The sequence below is a fragment of the Protobothrops mucrosquamatus genome, unplaced genomic scaffold (assembly GCF_001527695.2).
Source record: "Protobothrops mucrosquamatus isolate PMUCROS unplaced genomic scaffold, P.Mucros_1.0 scaffold_87, whole genome shotgun sequence".
Classification (NCBI taxonomy): Eukaryota; Metazoa; Chordata; class Lepidosauria; order Squamata; family Viperidae; genus Protobothrops; species Protobothrops mucrosquamatus.
The window spans coordinates 6313-24408 of NW_015386163.1; the positions used below are offsets into that span (position 1 = coordinate 6313).

Here is an 18096-nt window from a genome sequence, read left to right on the forward strand (position 1 = left end):
ATATGGAGTTTTAACACATCGAAGGTCTAATAGTCTCCTGTGTTACTTGCACCTGTGCAATCAACCTCTCTTCATCACCCTGCCCCCAACCCAGTTTTAATCCAGGATCAGTTTAGTTTTGCATCTGATGAAGTGAGATGCAGATCCTAAAACTTATAGCTTTTAATAAAATTGTGTAAATGGGGAAACATACTACCAGTCTCCTGATATGAAACTGTTAGAAGGGTTGTATCCACTGGTTCAAAGTGAAGTGTCATTATTGTCCTGGCGATACCCAATTGCAATTTGTCCTCCTGAGCTAAACAAAGTCTTATCCTGGTATCTGGAGGCTGTTGGGGTCTGAGTTGAGTGAAACAGCTTTAACCCAAGCAAGATAGAGATGCACTTTACCTACTATCTCTTTCCAGCATTAGCTTTTCATGGGGAAGCACTGCTAATGTGCTAATCCATCACATGTGGGTCTTCCTAGTCTCACAGCTACTGCTAGATGGGCAGGTGGAAGGCATGGCCAGTAAGGCCTTTACCCAGCTTCAGGTGATGCACTAGCTGTGGCTGTACCTGCGGTGGAAGATCTCACAAGAGCAAAGTATCACATGGTACATGGATCTGCCTTTAATATCCTCTTGAAAGCTACAATAGGTGCAAACTGGAGTGGCCTCCAGACATTAGCTGTCAGAAGTAGACTATACTGGTATGGCAGGCCCTGCACCTGTTAGTCACAGCTTTTGGCTGCAATTTAAAGTTGCTTTGGTGAGCTTATGGAGATTGATGGGTGGACACTCTCAAGTTCATGGACAGCATGTTAGCATCAGCCAGCATGAACCAGCAGTGTGCTGCAGCTGCCAAAAAAGCCAACACAGTGTTGGGCTGCATTAACAGATGGATAGTATCAAGATCACGTGAAGTATTAATACCACTTTATAAGGCCTTGGTAAGACCACACTTGGAATACTGCATCCAGTTTTGGTCACCACGATGTAAAAAATATATTGAGACTCTAGAAAGAGTACAGAGAAGAGCAACAAAGATGATTAGAGGTCTGGAGGCTAAAACATATAAGGAACGGTTGCTGGAATTGGGTATGTCTAGTTTAATGAAGAGAAGGACGAGGGGGGACATGATAGCAGTGTTCCAATATCTCAGGGGCTGCCACAAAGAAGAGGGAGTCAAGGTATTCTCCAAAGCGCCTGAAGGCAGGACAAGAAGCAATCGATGGAAACTAATCAAGGAGAGAAGCAACCTAGAACTAAGGAGAAACTTCCTGACAGTTAGAACAATTAACCAGTGGAACAACCTGCCTGGTCTTCGCCACTTACGAGGTTGTGACCTTCAAAAATTCTTCTCTGACCTGTCGGTAAACAGACTTTACCATATCCCAAAGGACGGACTCGTCCCCCAACCTGATCTACACCTCCAAGGTCCCTTCCAACTTTATTATTATTATTATTATTATTATTATTATTATTATTATTATTATTATTATTATTAATCTTTTATTCATTAAACATGAACCTCAGTCAACTGAACATTCAAATTGGCTGTCACTGATGGTTGACACGGGTTGGTTGACACGGGTTGCTACCAGCATCCTAGGTGTCAACCAGGTACCTCCTTAAAATATAAGATGTTCCTAGTAGCGCAGTTTTTTGTAACATTGCTGGAGTTATTGCAGGAAGCTGCAGTTTCTTGATGTATTTTGCAAAGTTTTTGGACATAGTTCCCAGTGCCTCGATGACAGTGGGTACCACTGTTACACGTTTCATCCATAATCGCGCAGTTTTGATGGCCAGGTTGCGATATTTCGTAATTTTTTCCAGTTCTTTTTCTTCGACTCTGGCATCTCCTGGTACAGCGATGATGATGATGATGATGATGATGATGATGATGATGATGATGATGATGATTAAATAGTTTTAGAATAAATTTTCATTCTGAACTTTTTTTTTAGTATTAATATTATTGCCATGGATGTTTTATCACTACTATGGATAATTTTATTGTGCTCTTGAAGTGACACCAGCAAGGACTCTTGAGAAGCAAATAAGTACATAACACGAAGAAATAAAGCACATAATACATTTGCGGAAACATGACATTTATTAGTCACTCACTTGAGAGGGAATTACAGCACTGCGACCCAAGAACACGCAGATTAAAATGCATGCACCAGCGTTCTCTAAGTAGAGCAGAAGAGAAGCTTTCCACTTTGACTAGTTTAAGGTGTTGTATACTAGAAACAGACATGGATACATTCAGCTGTGTTTAGACTATCATGTGAGATCACTGCATCTCTTGAGAAGAAAAACCACGTAAACCAATACAATTCAATGTTTCATGAAAATAGACTGAATCGTGCAAATTCAGCCGGAGTGATGGCATATTGAATTTCAGGTATCCAAAACTCTCGTTTAAATACCTAGTCAAACTAGGATGGATAATGTTTCCTGAAAGTTTTAGATGCCAGACAATTCTTCACATGTATCAAGAGAAAGAAAATAATAAGGCTCTTTGGCGACTGTTATGAACTGTACTGAACTGATGTGGCATAAAGGGCCTTCCTATTGTCCATGTCAATATGGTCTCCTCCATTTAAACTGCTTCTACATAGTTGGCTGGAAGCATGCCTGTTTTGCCTGTTCTTTGCACAGTTCCATACATCCATCCTTCATCTACGGCTTGGACGTTGACAATTGCATCACCATCTTTGAAGGAGACTTCATCAGCATCTGCTGCTGTGTAGTCATACACAGCACGGTAAGTCTTCTATTGTGTCATATTAGAGAGAAAAAGAATAACCAAATGTTACTAGCATAAATGTAGAGTGCAGCGAACAATCAATTCAACACTTCTGCAACTGTGCAACTTTCAATAGAAAGACCTCCTTCCCAAACACATCAATGATACCGTTCAGTCCCACAAGTGAACATGTATTCATCCCAAAGATGACTATTCGTTCAGACACACGAGGGTTCTTTTTTCTCCCAAGAAATGGGAGGCAGGCAGGCAATGATGAGGTAATGATAAAATGTGACATAATCCAAATTTCTTCCCCATTTACAATTTGCCATTATGACCTTATATGTAAGCATGTAAAGAGCAACGCTTGATGTGATGAACCAGGTTCCACCATTTTGATGAGGTCATGGCTTGTTGTGGACTCACCTGTACATAGGCTCGATTTACAAATACCCTCTGCCTGCAGAAAACTTCATTTTTATAGATACTTTTGTTGGATCGTTTTGCTTACCCCTGCAGTAGACGGATGAGAGGGGATGGAAGATACTGTAGTCTGTTGAGTCGCAACAGAAGATGATCTTTGTTGTGGGAGCTCTACAGTTTTGGCATGTTTGTAACCCACTAAGGAAGGAAACGAAGTTGAAATATATCAGAAGAAGCAAACACAAAAACAAAAAAACCCTGGTATGTTTTCAAAATACAGTTAAATGGTGCTTGAACACTGCGTATGTTTTCAAATTTTGTTAGTGGTTGGGACTAGACATTACTGTAGCACTGATGTATGCATTGTTAGAACATCTCTTTGTAAAAAAAATGGTAAAACAATATCTGCCCACAGAGATACAAGGGTTTTGCTACATTTATTGATTGAAAAGAATCACTCTGAATAGGGCTGAAGAGACTGGATTCGCCCTACCACATGGAATATTATATGAGTAAACACCTGTTTGAATATGGCTAAATAAATAAATAACTTTGGCCATAAAAGCACGTTATAATAAGTGGGATAAGTAATATAGTATTTTTTGATAAGATACAAAATGTAAAAATATAAGGATGTTGTAACCAAAGGGAAAGTTTGAGTTTTAAAGACAAATTAAGTTTGAAAAGATGTAGGATTAAGGCAAGATTGAAATATTGAGGGGAAATTAGGCTTAATAAGAATTCTGAAAAAAAAGGATGTATAGTGATTTAACTAATTTCTACAAATAGAAGTGAAATATAATCTGACTAGAAAGATGTTATGGATAGATGTTATGAGATTAGTATAGTATCTCTAGAATATATGAAATATGAAAATTCTGGGATGATATATTTAAATGGAAAATTTGGATATTTAGATGTTAAATACTGGGAAAATATGATTGACAAGAATTGTTTGAATATTATGGAGAAATTGAGCTTAAACAAGATTTATGAAAATAAGATACATGGTGAATCAATAAGGTGACTTATGAAAATAACATAAGCTGATAAAATGCTATATATGGATGCTACTATTGTTGGTAGAAGAAAATATTTTTATTTAATCATTTAAATATGGAAAATGTCAAATATTAGAAATTATATTTGTTTAATGTTATAGAAGGAGAATACTATTGGGTGAAGAGAAGATCAAGGAAATATATTTTCAATTGATATACTAATTATGGAAATTAATTACTATTGATTGTTTATTAATTATTATTAATTGTATATTTTTTTCTAAAAAATTTATGAACTAAGACAACACGCTGTACACCAGGCACTAAGGTTATTATTGTAAAAAACTAATAAAACTTTTACAAAAAAAAAGAAAAGAAAAGAATCACTCTGATATTGTACATTAAATAAATTTTGGCAGTTATATGTTGCATTCTCAAGAAGGTATAATCATGCTATAACCAACCCTTACGTAGGTATCAAAAATAATGTGTGTCTCTTATAGTAGCTAATGTTGATACAATGGCAGCCAACATGTTGCATTATTCCTAGTCTTCCCACTCTGCTTTATCGGCGCTGAATTGCTTTGAGCAATGACTTACAAGTTATGTATGAAATTCCCCTTGATGGTAATTTGTCAACAGTGGCAAAATCATTGTTTTCCTTCCAGTTCCATCTTTTCTATCATTTATTTAACAAATAAAATAAATCTGAGATTTGCTATTAATGCTTTTCTGGCCTTTTTATCAAACTGCAAGGAAGTTGATTATGTTCTAAATGAAGGCTCATGAGGTGAGTAAGCAAATCAAAGTCAAAAGAAAAAAAGAATTTATTATTTATTTTATTGATGCTTAGACAGGCTAGGTTATAAAAAGAAGAGAGTCATGAGATAACTTCAACAGAGAAGTTAAAACATAACTATTGTAAAAAAAAAGATTGTGGGACTTCTGGTTTGCCGCGTGGCCGCCATGGACGCTCAGAAGACGAGTTTCATCTTCCCCGTCCAGTTTCGCATCGCTGGGGGACCCTGAAAAGGGTCGAAAGTCACCCCATAGAGACGACCAGCAAGGAGGGGCCCTCGCTGGATCGCAGGAGAGTGGCAACTCTCCTGCTAGAGCCAGCAAATCCCTCCAAACCGGCGGATGAAAGACCGACCATAGAGATATGATCCGTCACAAGGCTGCAGACAGCCGAAGTCACACCTACCATCTGGCATCTAAAGCAGCATGGAAGAATCTGGGTGAGATCTACCTCTCTTACATCCTAATTACTTACTTACCTGCATAAGCTGCTAAAGTACTTTCCCCCCTGTGGTGAGGGAAGGGAGATTTTAGCCCTCCCTCCAGAAACAGTGGTGATTGACTATCCAGGGGAGCTTAAAACATTGAAAAAATACTGTCTACTTCCTAAAATTGGTGGATTACAAGATTTGTTGTTTTTTATTTTTTATTTTTCTCTGATTTTATTCTTTATTTTTACTGAAGATCTGGGTTTTTTCTTTTAAAATAGAAGAAAAAAACTGAAAAGATCAAAAAAACTCTGGGGTGACATCTGGTGGCTAAACTTGAGATTGTAACCTGTTACTGTCTAAGAGAGACTTGTTGACAGCTTAGAAAATAGATAAGATATAAGCAACCTTGAAAATCCAGCTGCAAGAAACTCAGCTCTGCTCTTCACTTAGTGGACTTTCTGACTGTAAGCTTTTACTTTAATATACTATAATGAAAGAAGAACAGGAATGGACTTTTCCTACAGAGGAAGAACAGGAATAAACTCTTTGTATGTTAAAAGCGATTGTCCAAACTCTTCTTACAACTGGTGATGAAAAAGAAGCAGCAGGAAAAAACAAGAAAGCAGCCTGGATATACAAACTCAAATTATGACTTCAACTAAAGAATCATCTATACAGAATTCTACAGAGAAAGTGGAACAATCAAACGCTATGATAGAAGATTCAACTACTCAACAAATACAGATAATGGAAGATACAGAAAAGAAATTGATAATAGAGAAAAAGGAAAGGACTTTTCTTATAAATCAGAAAGAACCTGAAGATGAAAAAGTAAAACAGATGAAAGAGAAGATAAACACTTTGGGACAACCACGTCGAGATGGAAAAACAAGGAGACGACCTGCTAGATCAGCTAGCCCTCTTTTTAAAAAGGCAATTGGATGGTCTTTTCAACATCAAAAAAAGCCACAACAACACAAGGAGATCTGCTTGATGATTTAAAAGCAAAGACACGAAAGATGATTTGGCAAAGAAAGAAAGCTAGAATAAGGACTGGGGTTTTGATTTACACATGAGATTTAAAATAGAATATACCGAAATAGATAAAATATGTATTCTGAATATAAGACATTGTAACAACTTGAGATAAAGAAAATTTTGGTTAGGTAAAGTTGAGAAGTATAAATATTAAAATAAGAACATTATATTGTTTTATTAATTTGTTAAGGTAGATGGTAAGAATCTATATATAAGGTGTGTATCTTAAACATTAGATTGTGTGAGGAATTGTGATAAAGGAATTGTGGTTAATTAAAAATCTGGAAAAATAAATATTAAACGTTAAATTTAAATATTAAGGGAAAACTAAAATGGGAGAAAGCTTATTAGGTCACTGATTGGCTAAAAGATTGAATGTTTAAAAACAATTAAGATTTGAATTCAAGAAAAATTTTGGTTAAGTAAAACTTAGAAGTAAAATACTAATAATTAAATTTGTATATTGGTTTGTGGTATAAATGCTAATAGTGGTATAAATGCTAAAAATATTAGTCTCAAATATGAGATAGGAGACATAAAGAAGAAAAAAAGAGGAAATATTAAGTGTGGAAATAAAAGAAATCTTGGCTATTAAATTTGAGATTCTAAGATACTTGAGAATTACTAGAAAAATAAGAATATTACTTTGTATTATTAATTGATTGATGCAGACAGTGAGAATCATGTATAGATAAGAGGTGCATCTGGAATTTTAGACTGTGGGGGAACCATGATAAAAATTAGGGTCATTTAAAATTTGGAAATGATAAAGATTAAACGTTAAATTTAAAATATTAATGGAAAATTAAAATTAAGAAAAATTTATTAGGTCATTGACTGTCTAAAAGATGGAATGTTAAATTAATTACGGTAAGATATATATAAACTGAAGATTATTGATGAATGCTAGAAAGTTATTTTCTGTTTAGTTGATAGAATAAGAATTGTATTGGTTTGAATATGAGACAGTGTATATCAGTGATGGCGAACCTTTTAGAGACCGAGTGCCCAAAAACCTCCCCACTCTCTCCTGCCCCCGCCCCTGCTGCTGCCCTGCCCCCTGTCCCCGCCCGCCTACCCACAGCACCACCCACTGCCTCCACGGCCTGCCCCAGATTCCCCAAGCAACCCAGAAGCACCATGGCGGCTACACCCTCCACCCACGCCCTGCAGCATCATCTGCACATGATGGGGCGTGAGGGCGGAGTCTTATCCCTGCTGCTCAGCTGCCATGTCCTTGGCTGCACTGCTTGGCATGGGCCACACCTGGGGCTACTCCTCTGGGGGGGCTGCTGGTGAGGGGGCCACGGGGAAGGCGGGGCTGTGGCGACAGCACGAGTGCCCACAGAGAGGTCTCCGAGTGCCACCTCTGGCACGCGTGCCATAGGTTCACCACCACTGGTATATATTAAGGGGGAAAGAGAGGGAATTAGTTGTAATACTTTGAGATTTGTATTGATGATATTTAAATGTAATGGAAATTGTACTCAGCTGCCACGTTGCTTTTCAAATATTTAAATGTAATATTAGAAAATTAATAAAAAAAACTTAAATACAAAAAAAAGATTGGAAGCCACTTCTTTATATCTTTCTTTATAACTCTTTTCTTCTTTATATATATCTTCTTTTCTTTCCTCACTTTTAGCTTTTTCTTATCTCCCTTTCTTTTTTTGTTCTAGTTTAGTTTGTATTAGTTTGTATTTATAATTTTTCATAAATACTTATACAATTTGTGCCTCCAATTTCCCCTATAAGGTAATTATACTGAAATCAGAATTAAGAGATTTCTAGGATGGGAATTTTTTTACCCCGTCAGCCACCTCCAGTGGTTAGTGGCTCCTTCATATACATTTGATGGGAGGGGTTGTTTTTTTTTACCTGTTGTAGTTGTGGGGAGAAAGCCTCCATTGCTGTAATATGACAAATGCTGATCAGCAGCCTCTGAATGCTCAGATTTTTCATCCCCGCCACTAAGAGCACTGGCAGAACGCGAATGCTCTCGGCTACGTCGCTGGGCTTGAACTGGGAGCCAGAGGTGAAGAAATAATAGTCAGGGGGAACACTGTGGTTTCAAAGCAGCATACTTAGCAGGAAAATAAGGTTATTTTAAATTCCTAACCCTATAAAGCTGCATTTTGAGAGAAAACCATAAAGTGCTATCGGTACAATGCTCACAATTTCACAGACAGCACAACCTACCTGCCAGCAAGTGTAAGCTTCTCGACTGAATGTTATCTTCCGCTGGGTCATAGTCAAAGACCGATCCAGGATTGGTTCGCCATACACGAAGGCCTGCAGAAACATAGGATTAGAGTTGGATGTTGTTTTGTGTTGTTGCAGTTTTATTTTGCAACCAAACAGTCAAAATGCAAGTAAATTAATGCTTGTAGTTTTTATAAGCCACATTTAGAAAACACTTTACTAGTTATGCTTGAAATGCAGCTTGATTGAGAAACAACAAAGCAATGAGGCTTTGCTATTCTTTGTAAACATAACAGACAAACAATTATGGTTAGATGGTCTAAGATACTTTCCAAACAATTGAATCTGGAATATACCAATAACTCAATAGGCAAGTTCAATATAAAGTCGCCGATGTGCAGAATAATATCTGCACGCTATGAACAATGAATTTTACAAGCAGATTTGACTTAGACATAGTGTAAATTTTAGTACAAGTAGGCTCAAGATAAATCACGTTTTTTTTTTTAAAAAGTATTCGGTAAAACTAATTTTCTGCCACATATCTTGACTCAATGTGTTATAGTTTTGTCTGTTTGGTTTACAGAAGACCCACACAATATAAAATATACCTGTTAAGTTATTCATTTCTTGATCCTGATCTATTCGTTTTTGCTCCATTTCTACGACTCGTCTCTGAATGCCCCTATAGTTAATGTCACTGAAGTCCTGCATATTCTTCTTTACACGTTCTGTTATGGGATCCGTGACTACAGGTGTGAAGCTACCTTTGGTCTTTTCAAAGTCTTCATGGTATTTCACCTGGAATTAAAAAAAACAACAACGTCCATTCCAGATAGTCATATCTGAGATAGTTTTCTTCAAAATAATAATAATAATAATAATAATAATAATAATAATAATAATAATAATAATAATACAGTTGGAAAGGACCTTGGAGGTCTTCTAGTCCAACTCCCTGCTCAGGCAGGAAACCTTATACTATTTCAGACAAAAGGCTGTCCTGTCTCTCCTTAAAAACTTCCAGTGTTGGAGCATTCACAACTTCTAGAGGCAGGTTGTTTCACCAATTAATTGTTCTAACTGTCAGGAAGTTTCTCCTAAGTTCTAGGCTGCTTCTCTCCTTCATTAGTTTCCATCCGTTGCTTCTTGCCCTACCTTCAGGTATTTTGGAGAAAAGCTTGACTCCCTCTTCCTTGTTGCAACCCCTGAAATATTGGAACACTGCTATCATGTCTCCCCTTGTCCTTCTCTTCATTAAATTAGACATATCCAAGTATAATATGTCTAGTAGTGGAGTACAACACCCATATTTTTCATCCTCCAATAGCTAGGAATTATTTCCCCAATAATTAATCTTGCTAATTAAATAAGGCATTTATAGTATCTTTGCTTGAAAGGCATCAGGTTGGGGAAAGTTATCTTAAGTAATTGCTTAATATCTTACCCATTGAAATTATAAAAAATTATACTGTAAGTGTAAGCTGAATTGATTTTTTGCTTTGGATGTTACATTTGGAACTGCTGCATCTTAAAATATGTTACTGTTGATAGTTTACTTGGGCTATTTCTTGGCTTTCATACAAAGCTGTACTCACTGTGGAAATGTGCCGTTGTGTCTCCCGAACACGCCTCATTTCAGGGGTATCCAGGATAAATGGTGCTTTACCTTGTACTTGCTTCCGGAAGCTATCCGAATAGAGGATCTGATAAAATCAGAGAGTTTGAATTAATGACCCCAGACATTAGTGAGCAGATTTTTAAATGATGCTTCATTTAGAAGTTGTAAGGAATCAAGAAATGCCAAACATGCAAGCAAGCTTAGAGGCATATCATAAACCTTTATTCTTTATTAATTCTTGATCTTAAAAAGTTATTTGGCATGTAATATTATTGTTTTTTTAAAGATCTATTTATGTAATCTCTTATAATCTCTTAACCTACTGAACCTGAAGGGCTCTAAGGAGAACACAGACAACTGTTTTGTATTGTCTCAGACTCTTCATCGTTTCTTTCTGCATGGCTAATAGAAGGTTCTAAGACCTTCTGCTTACAAACATGGTCTATTTCCAACATGGTGCAATACAACAGTCCGTTTTAATCCCAGGCACTCAAATCAACCTTATGATATTCCAAGAAAAAGTGCCAGCTTTAGATTTTGGATACTCTAAGGCAATGGTGCTTCTATCATGATTTGGCAGCCCCCCAAAGCACTTGGTGCAAATTCTTTCCATGCAAAACTGAAGCACAAGTGCTACACTCAAGACCAAGGGTGGTCTCACTTGCTCCTAGACTGTGAAGAATTGTAAGGAAGAGAGACCCAATATCAGATAGAAACCAACTGTGGGATTAGTGCTGATAAGGTCCAAAAGGGGAGAGCAGATCATAAAGTCCAGGATTGGTCTTCTGAGAATGATAAAAGCCACAGAAAGGCGATGATGGTGCTCGAAGTAGTGTCACCACCATCTCAATGTGGCTCAAATGCCTTTGTGCATTTACACAAAAGGCATGTGTACCTTGACACCTACAATTGTATGTGTGTTGACTTCCTTCCTTCTTTTTATGTCTTATGTTATCGGACATAAAATGGTTAAAAATATTTGTAAAGAACTGCTTCAAGGCATTCTGAAGAAATCTTAAAACTTACATTTAGAAGAATGCAGACTTGGGTTTTTTTTTTTTAAAAAATCTAAAATGCAAAGATCATTTTTGACCCATGTAACATGAATAATGTAAAGACTATTTGTCATTATTATTTTTTTTAAAAAAAGTTAAGCTGTTTATTGAAGACAGTGACAACTTTAAAATCTTTAAGCCATGCTTAAGTAGAAATATGACAGTAGTAAAAACCAGATCATATGCTTAGGTAACATATTAGTTTCTAAATGCCAACATAAAGCATTAATGCAGTTATTAGTCTGGAAATATTTTGAACGTGTGTGTGTGTGTGTGTGTGTACGCGCACGCGCACGTAAGCAATAAATATATATAAAATATATAAATATAAATTGATTGTCCTGAAAATACCGAGCTAATATTTTCTTGATTGCGTTTGGCCCTCTCCATCTCTGGAGTCATAGAAGTTGGGGTTCCTTTTCCCAGGCTTTCTTTGTACAAAACCTATACAGCAGACAAGAAAGTGTTCAAAAATCAAAGATGAGATGCTTGTTTGTGAACAATTTCGTTAAAATTGGATTACTATAAAGTAAGAGTGTAATCACTGCATAAGTAGACATATAACCCAGGAAATAAATTGGTTAAAAGTTACAGGGTAAAATAAAAAGAAGAATAACAAAAATGACATTAAAAGGAGAAAAGGAGTGTTGTGTTTAAAAAATATAAAATGAATAGGATTGAGATATATTAGATGCAGGACAAAATGTGTTATTTTAAGTTACTTCATTTTTTTTTCCAATACCAAGCTAATGTTTTCTTGATTGCGTTTGGCTCTTTCCATCTCAGGAGTAACTGGTGTTGGGGTTGCTTGCCCCAAGTTTTCTTTGTAGAGGACCTGAAGATGGTAAAAGTATCCAAAAATCACACAATCACAAAAAGAGTCACAAAAAGAGTCACAAAAATATAATTCAAATAAAATGTCTAGCTTTTTTTTTCTTTTGCAAAAAAAAAAGGGCTTGAAGGCATTTTCTGAAAAGAATACTAATAAAAATATAAAAATAGATTATGATTAAAAACTTCACGATGTCCAAGGTAAACTTGATAAAAATGAAATGTCATTTGAGATACAGTTTTTTTTTCTCTATTTCACACAAGTTAGGAAAACATATACTTTATTGTTCACAGTTACATGGTTTTAGATTCCTATGAAATTAAATAAATACAACTGCAATATGAACGCAAGACAAACAGGTGCTTGAATCAAACCTCGCATATTTGTTAGAGGGATCTCTGCAATGTGTAAAAAACTATTCTGTGAGAAATCACAAAGAGAAACTGTAGTATATTTTGGTGGAAAGACATTAATAAAGGCAACATTCAAGTAGCAGCATTTAGAAGGAAAAACATTAAGAAGGTGAGATGATTAATACAGAAAATATTATTTTAAAGATAAGGATTCTATCCAGTTAGCAAGATCCATTACATTGCGCAATGGTTCTTTTCAATGAAGTCTTTATGGCTAAAATAATGGTCCAATATTAGTTATCTTACTAATGGAATAATAATAAAATTTATAAGCTAAGGAGAACAGAACAAGAAAACCGTGCTGATGATGTTACCTAGTTTGGTAATGAAATGTTCAGAAACTATATAGAAACAAGCTTGGAGAGCAAACCACTGCCAAAATCTAAAACCCGAGCTACAAGTATTTACTATTATTTCAAAATAATAACTTCTGCTTCCTATCAATTGCTGGCTCAGTGAAAGCCATGCAAAGAGGAAATTACCTTGAGATGTTTTCCTCATAGGGGATGGACTAAAGCAGCGGTTCTCAACCTGTGGGTCGCGACTCCTTTGGGGGTCGAATGACCCTTTCACAGGGGTCCCCTAAGACCATCAGAAAACACATATTTCCGATGGTCTTAGGAACCGAGACACCGCTCCTCTATCCGTCTCCGCATGGCTTCGAGCTGGGGGCCGTTGCAGTGCTGGATTTGTTTCCGTCGAGCATCTCCTAAGGGAGGCTGTGCTGCTTCACGGCCCTTTCCGCAGAGGAGGCTGAATTAAGCTCTGCCGGCGTTGTCGCCCTCTTGGATCTCTCTCTCTCTCTCCCTCTCCCCACCTGGGCGCTTCTCCAACCAGGCTGGGCGGAGCTGGCGGAGCGGCCTTCCTGCCCCCCCCTCCCCGGCCAGCTGGAGCTGGGCAGGCCGACGACCTTCGGAAGTGAGGCGAGGACAGGCGAGACACACTGAGCCCCGGGTGCAGCGGGTGAGTGGGCGGCATCGGTGCGTGCTTGGAGAGCCCTTAGGGTTGGGGGTCACCACAACATGAGGAACTGTATTAAAGGGTCGTGGCATTAGGAAGGTTGAGAACCACTGGACTAAAGGCACAGTGTATAGTTCTCCATACCAACTCACATAGGTCTTTTCATTCTCATTCCTGTACATACTTCTGATCACATCTTACTCCTGCAGATATTAAGGCTCTATGGAGTTCTTGGTGCTCTCTGAGCTTGGATGTTTTGCTTGCAGATGTCTCATTACTCGACTAGGTAATATTATCAGTGTTAGTTTGCTCTCTGTTTAGATACAGTAGCTTGCCCTGCCAGTGCACTACCAAGCAAAAAAAAAAACCCATACCCCCACCAACACTGGCAGGGCAAGATACTGTATATAAACAGAGAGCAAACACCACACCCACTAGCATTGATGATGTTACCTAGTTGGGTAGTGAAATCTCAGCAAACAAGCTCAAAAAGCAGCAAGGACTCTTAATCTTGATCCACATAGATTCTCTTCTATTGGTACATTAATGTTTTATTCCTTTTTAGATTAGATATGATACAATTTCTCTGCCAACCTTACTAGAACATGCTAAAAAAAATCAAGGCTATGAACAGTAACCCTACTAAAGTAAACTACACTGAAATCCATCATTAATGTCAAGTCCCAAGAACCAAGAATGACAGGTGGGGTTACTTCTGAGTATTTCCTCTATTGTTCTTCACCGATAGGCAGAAATTTGCCAGACTAAAGCAAGTATATGGATAACTACAGATATACTCTAGGAAGCTCTTTGAACCCTTTCCAAGTTTTGCTGCCTCTTTGCCCTCTGGAAAGCAGCCCCTCCATCTTGGGAATTCAGACTACATCCCATCCCAATTGTAATTTCTACAGAAGAATGCATTGATAGTCTAAGTTAAGTTATTTCAGAATCATTTTTCCTAAATCTTGTTATCAACAAGATCTCATTCCCACATTTCATCACATCAGTTCCAGAACAAAACTCTGATTATGGTGTTTTTTCTGCTGTGCAATTTTGCATAATCAGCAGCTGAGATGCCTATAGAAATGATAACCATCTGTTTGTATGACTTAGCCTTTCATAATCACCAAAATGGATAGCTTATATTTTAAGGTTATGTCATTGTTTGTGAATTATTCTGTCTCTTACAAAACAATTATTTGCATAAACCTCTTCTCAAGAACAAGTTATTTGGACCCGGAATCATAGCATGTAGTAATATCTGGATAGAGTCCTATTGTCATGGTTGCTAGATTATGAAAATTCTTCAAAATCTGAGGGTTGAATATTAATATTAATATCAGAGGTATCTTATGAGTAGAAGGTAAGTGATCAATATATCAGTATTTTATTTCAAGGATATTTTTAGATACAAAAGGCAAAATTTCCGAAGTTTTGTTAGCATGTTATTATATTTTATTATATCAAAAATATTTTTGTTTTTAAAGTACCGAGCTAATGAACTCTTGATTGCGTTTCGCTCTCTCCATCTCAGGAGTGATAGGTATCGGGGTACCTTTCCCCAAACCCTCTTTGTACAAAACCTACAAGGTAAAAAAACGGGTGTCCAGTAACCATAGAATAGCAACAGGCAAAATGATATTTCAAAAGTTTATAATGTTAATGCCAGGAACACACCAGCTTTCAGTATAGAAACTGGATGTTGATTTGTGTCAGCTAGAACAGAGACCTTCAGTCAACAACCAGATTAAAAAAAACAACAATCTAGTAGGATAAGGAAGGTGATAGACAGCACACACCAATCAAACAATCTGCTGAAGAAAGTAGCAACTCAAATCTTTCTGGGAATATGTTAGGTTGCAGAAAGAGTTCAAAGGGTAGATGGTTTATGCCAAGAGGCAGAAATGGGAGCTACAGTTCGGTTAGAAAACACAAAGCTCTAACACATTTAATATTATTTTAAACCATTCATTCCTTTGCTTCTTTCTTTTAAATACCGAGCTAATATGTTCTTGATTGCGTTTGACTCTCTCCGTCTCTGGAGTGACAGGAGTAGGAATTCCTTTCCCTATGCCCTCTTTGTATAAAACCTACAGGATATAAAAAAAGGTACCCAATATTTATAAAACAGCAATGCTCATCAAAAGATGTTAATAGCATATGGTGTTAATACTTGGATCACACCAACTTCCAGGGAAGCTAGCTGGCTGTTGATTTCAGGGTCACCTGGAACAGAGACCTTTAATCAACACCCACAGAAGAAAATGCTCTAGTAGGATAAGAAAGATAGACAAGCTTAAAAGAAAGGTGAAAACACTGGGTTTGCTGAAAAATAAATGTAATGAATCAAATCTTAGTAGTAGCAACAGTAGGAGCAGTAGTAGAAGACTTAGGTTGAAGAATGAATTCCAAGGATAGCAACCTTATTTTAAGGGTAAAATTGAGACTCAAACAGTTAGAAAGCACAGATCATTAACACAACTTATTTTTAAAATATTAAGTATAATTTCTCTTCTTTTGAATACCGAGCTAATGTGTTCTTGATTGCGTTTGATTCTCTCTATCTCAGGAGTGACAGGTATAGGGGTACCTTTCCCCAGTCCCTCTTTGTATAAGACCTGAAGGATACAAAAGAGTATCCAGGAATTATGAAACAGCAATGATCAGAAAACATATTAATAGGTAGCGTGCTTAATATTTCTATTGCACCAGCTTCCAGTGAAGCCAGCTGGCTGTTGATTTCAGTGTCATCTGAAACAGAGAACTTGAATCAACACCCATAAGGGAAAAAAGACCTGATAGGAAAAAAAAGATCATAATGCAAAAACAAAGGGGGAGGAAATTCCATGTTTGTTAAAAAAAAAAAAAAAAGGAGAAGTGAGCAAATCTTAGTAGCATAAGTACACATGGTCTGGAGAAGAAATTTCAAAGGTAGGCTTGTAAAAGATGAAAAAGCATTATTGAGAGTTAGAAAGTAAGATCGTTAACACATATCAATTTACAGTATTTCTAAGAATTCTGGTCAGTTTTTCTGAATACCGAGCTAATGTGTTCTTGATTGCGTTTAACTCTCTCCATCTCTGGAGTGACAGGTGTAGGGGTTCCTTTCCCTACATCTTCTTTGTATGCAACCTATAGAATACAAAAAGATGTACCCAATAATTACAAAACAGCAATGTCCATGAAAAAATATTAATGGTTTATGGTGTTAATACTTGGATCATGCCAGCTTCCAATGAAGCTAGCTGGCTGTTGATTTCATTGTCATCTGGAACAGAGACCTGCAATCAACACCCACAAGAAAAAAAAAATCCAGCAGCATAAGAAAGACAGAAAAGCTTTAAAAATGTGAAATTTCTCTATGTTTTGAAAATTAAAAGTAGCGAATCAAGTCTTAGTAGTACTAGTAAACATAGCTTGAAGAAAAGATTCCAAGGATAGGGGGTTTGTTGTGAAGGGTTACTTGGCAGTACTGATAGTTAGAAAGCAACATCATTAACACGTCAACTTATTTCAAAGAATTCAGATCAATGTTCCCTTCTTTTGAATACCGAGCTAATGTATTCTTGATTGCATTTAACTCTTTCCATCTCTGGAGTGATGGGTACAGGAGTTCCTTTCCCTATGTCCTCTTTGTACAAAACCTACAGGATACAAAAAGGTAATCTAGTAATTACAGATCAGCAATGGTCATCAAATGATGTTAATAGCTTTTGGTGTTAATACTTGGATCATACCAACTTCCAGGGAAGCTAGCTGGCTGTTGATTTCAGGGTCATATGGAATAGAGACCTTTAATCAACACCCACAGAAGAAAATTATGTAGTTGGGTAAGAAAGATAAAAAAGCTAAAAGGTGATGGTGGAGGGAGAGGATTCTATGTGTGCTGAAAATTAAAAATTGTGAGTCAACTCTTAGTAGTAGTACACCGAGGTTGCCGAAAGAATTCCAAGGAAAGTAGGCTTTTTCTGGGAGGTAAATCGGAACTACTGATAGTTAGAAAGGGAAGTCATTAACACATCAACTCATTTCAAAGAATTCAGGCCATTTTTTTTCTTCTTCTTTCAAATACCGAGCTAATGTGTTCTTGATTGCGTTTGACTCTCTCCATCTCTGGAGTGACAGAAGTTGGAGTTGCTTTCCCTACATTCTCTTTGTACAACACCTGTGGGATAGAAGAGCAGCCAAGTAAGCCAGCAATAAGTAAACTGAAAGGGATTTTGTTACAGTACTGATGTTTTACAAAGAAGTTGATTGAGAAGAGGACAGCTTGCTGGATGGTTGCATCATAAAAAAATTTCCTTTCAAAAAACAGGCACTAGTGTTCTTTATACATGGTGTCATCCTTTGAATATGCATTATTGGTTCTTTATATAATACTCAGGGAAGACTGAACGTGCCAGAGATTGGAAAATGAAGTGTTATATTTTGGCAATAATTTGGAGGCAAGGTTTTGAATAGCAGGAAAGATTTAAAAGTCTGCAATATGATGCTATCCTAAATTGAACATCAAAGATCAAAGCTTCATAGAAAGCACAATAAAGACATTAGCAAGATGGAACTGTGATTGGGAAAAAGCTCTTTAA

At 36.9% G+C, this 18096-nt stretch overlaps 1 protein-coding gene across 1 annotated transcript in view; it reads right to left on the reverse strand.

Moving 5' to 3' along the window:
• Positions 1-2078: 2078 nt before the first annotated feature.
• NEB (nebulin) overlaps positions 2079-18096 on the reverse strand; it is a 221727-nt gene continuing 205709 nt past the window's right edge. The window contains exons 175-187 of the mRNA XM_015814350.1: positions 17583-17675; positions 17062-17154; positions 16550-16642; positions 16036-16128; positions 15508-15600; positions 15001-15093; positions 11657-11749; positions 10228-10335; positions 9241-9430; positions 8627-8719; positions 8306-8449; positions 3248-3357; positions 2079-2763 (exon numbers count right to left, since the gene is read on the reverse strand). Coding sequence (XP_015669836.1) covers positions 2590-2763; positions 3248-3357; positions 8306-8449; positions 8627-8719; positions 9241-9430; positions 10228-10335; positions 11657-11749; positions 15001-15093; positions 15508-15600; positions 16036-16128; positions 16550-16642; positions 17062-17154; positions 17583-17675 — 1470 coding nt within the window. The 3' untranslated portion in view covers positions 2079-2589. The remainder of the gene's footprint in view (positions 2764-3247; positions 3358-8305; positions 8450-8626; positions 8720-9240; positions 9431-10227; positions 10336-11656; positions 11750-15000; positions 15094-15507; positions 15601-16035; positions 16129-16549; positions 16643-17061; positions 17155-17582; positions 17676-18096) is intronic.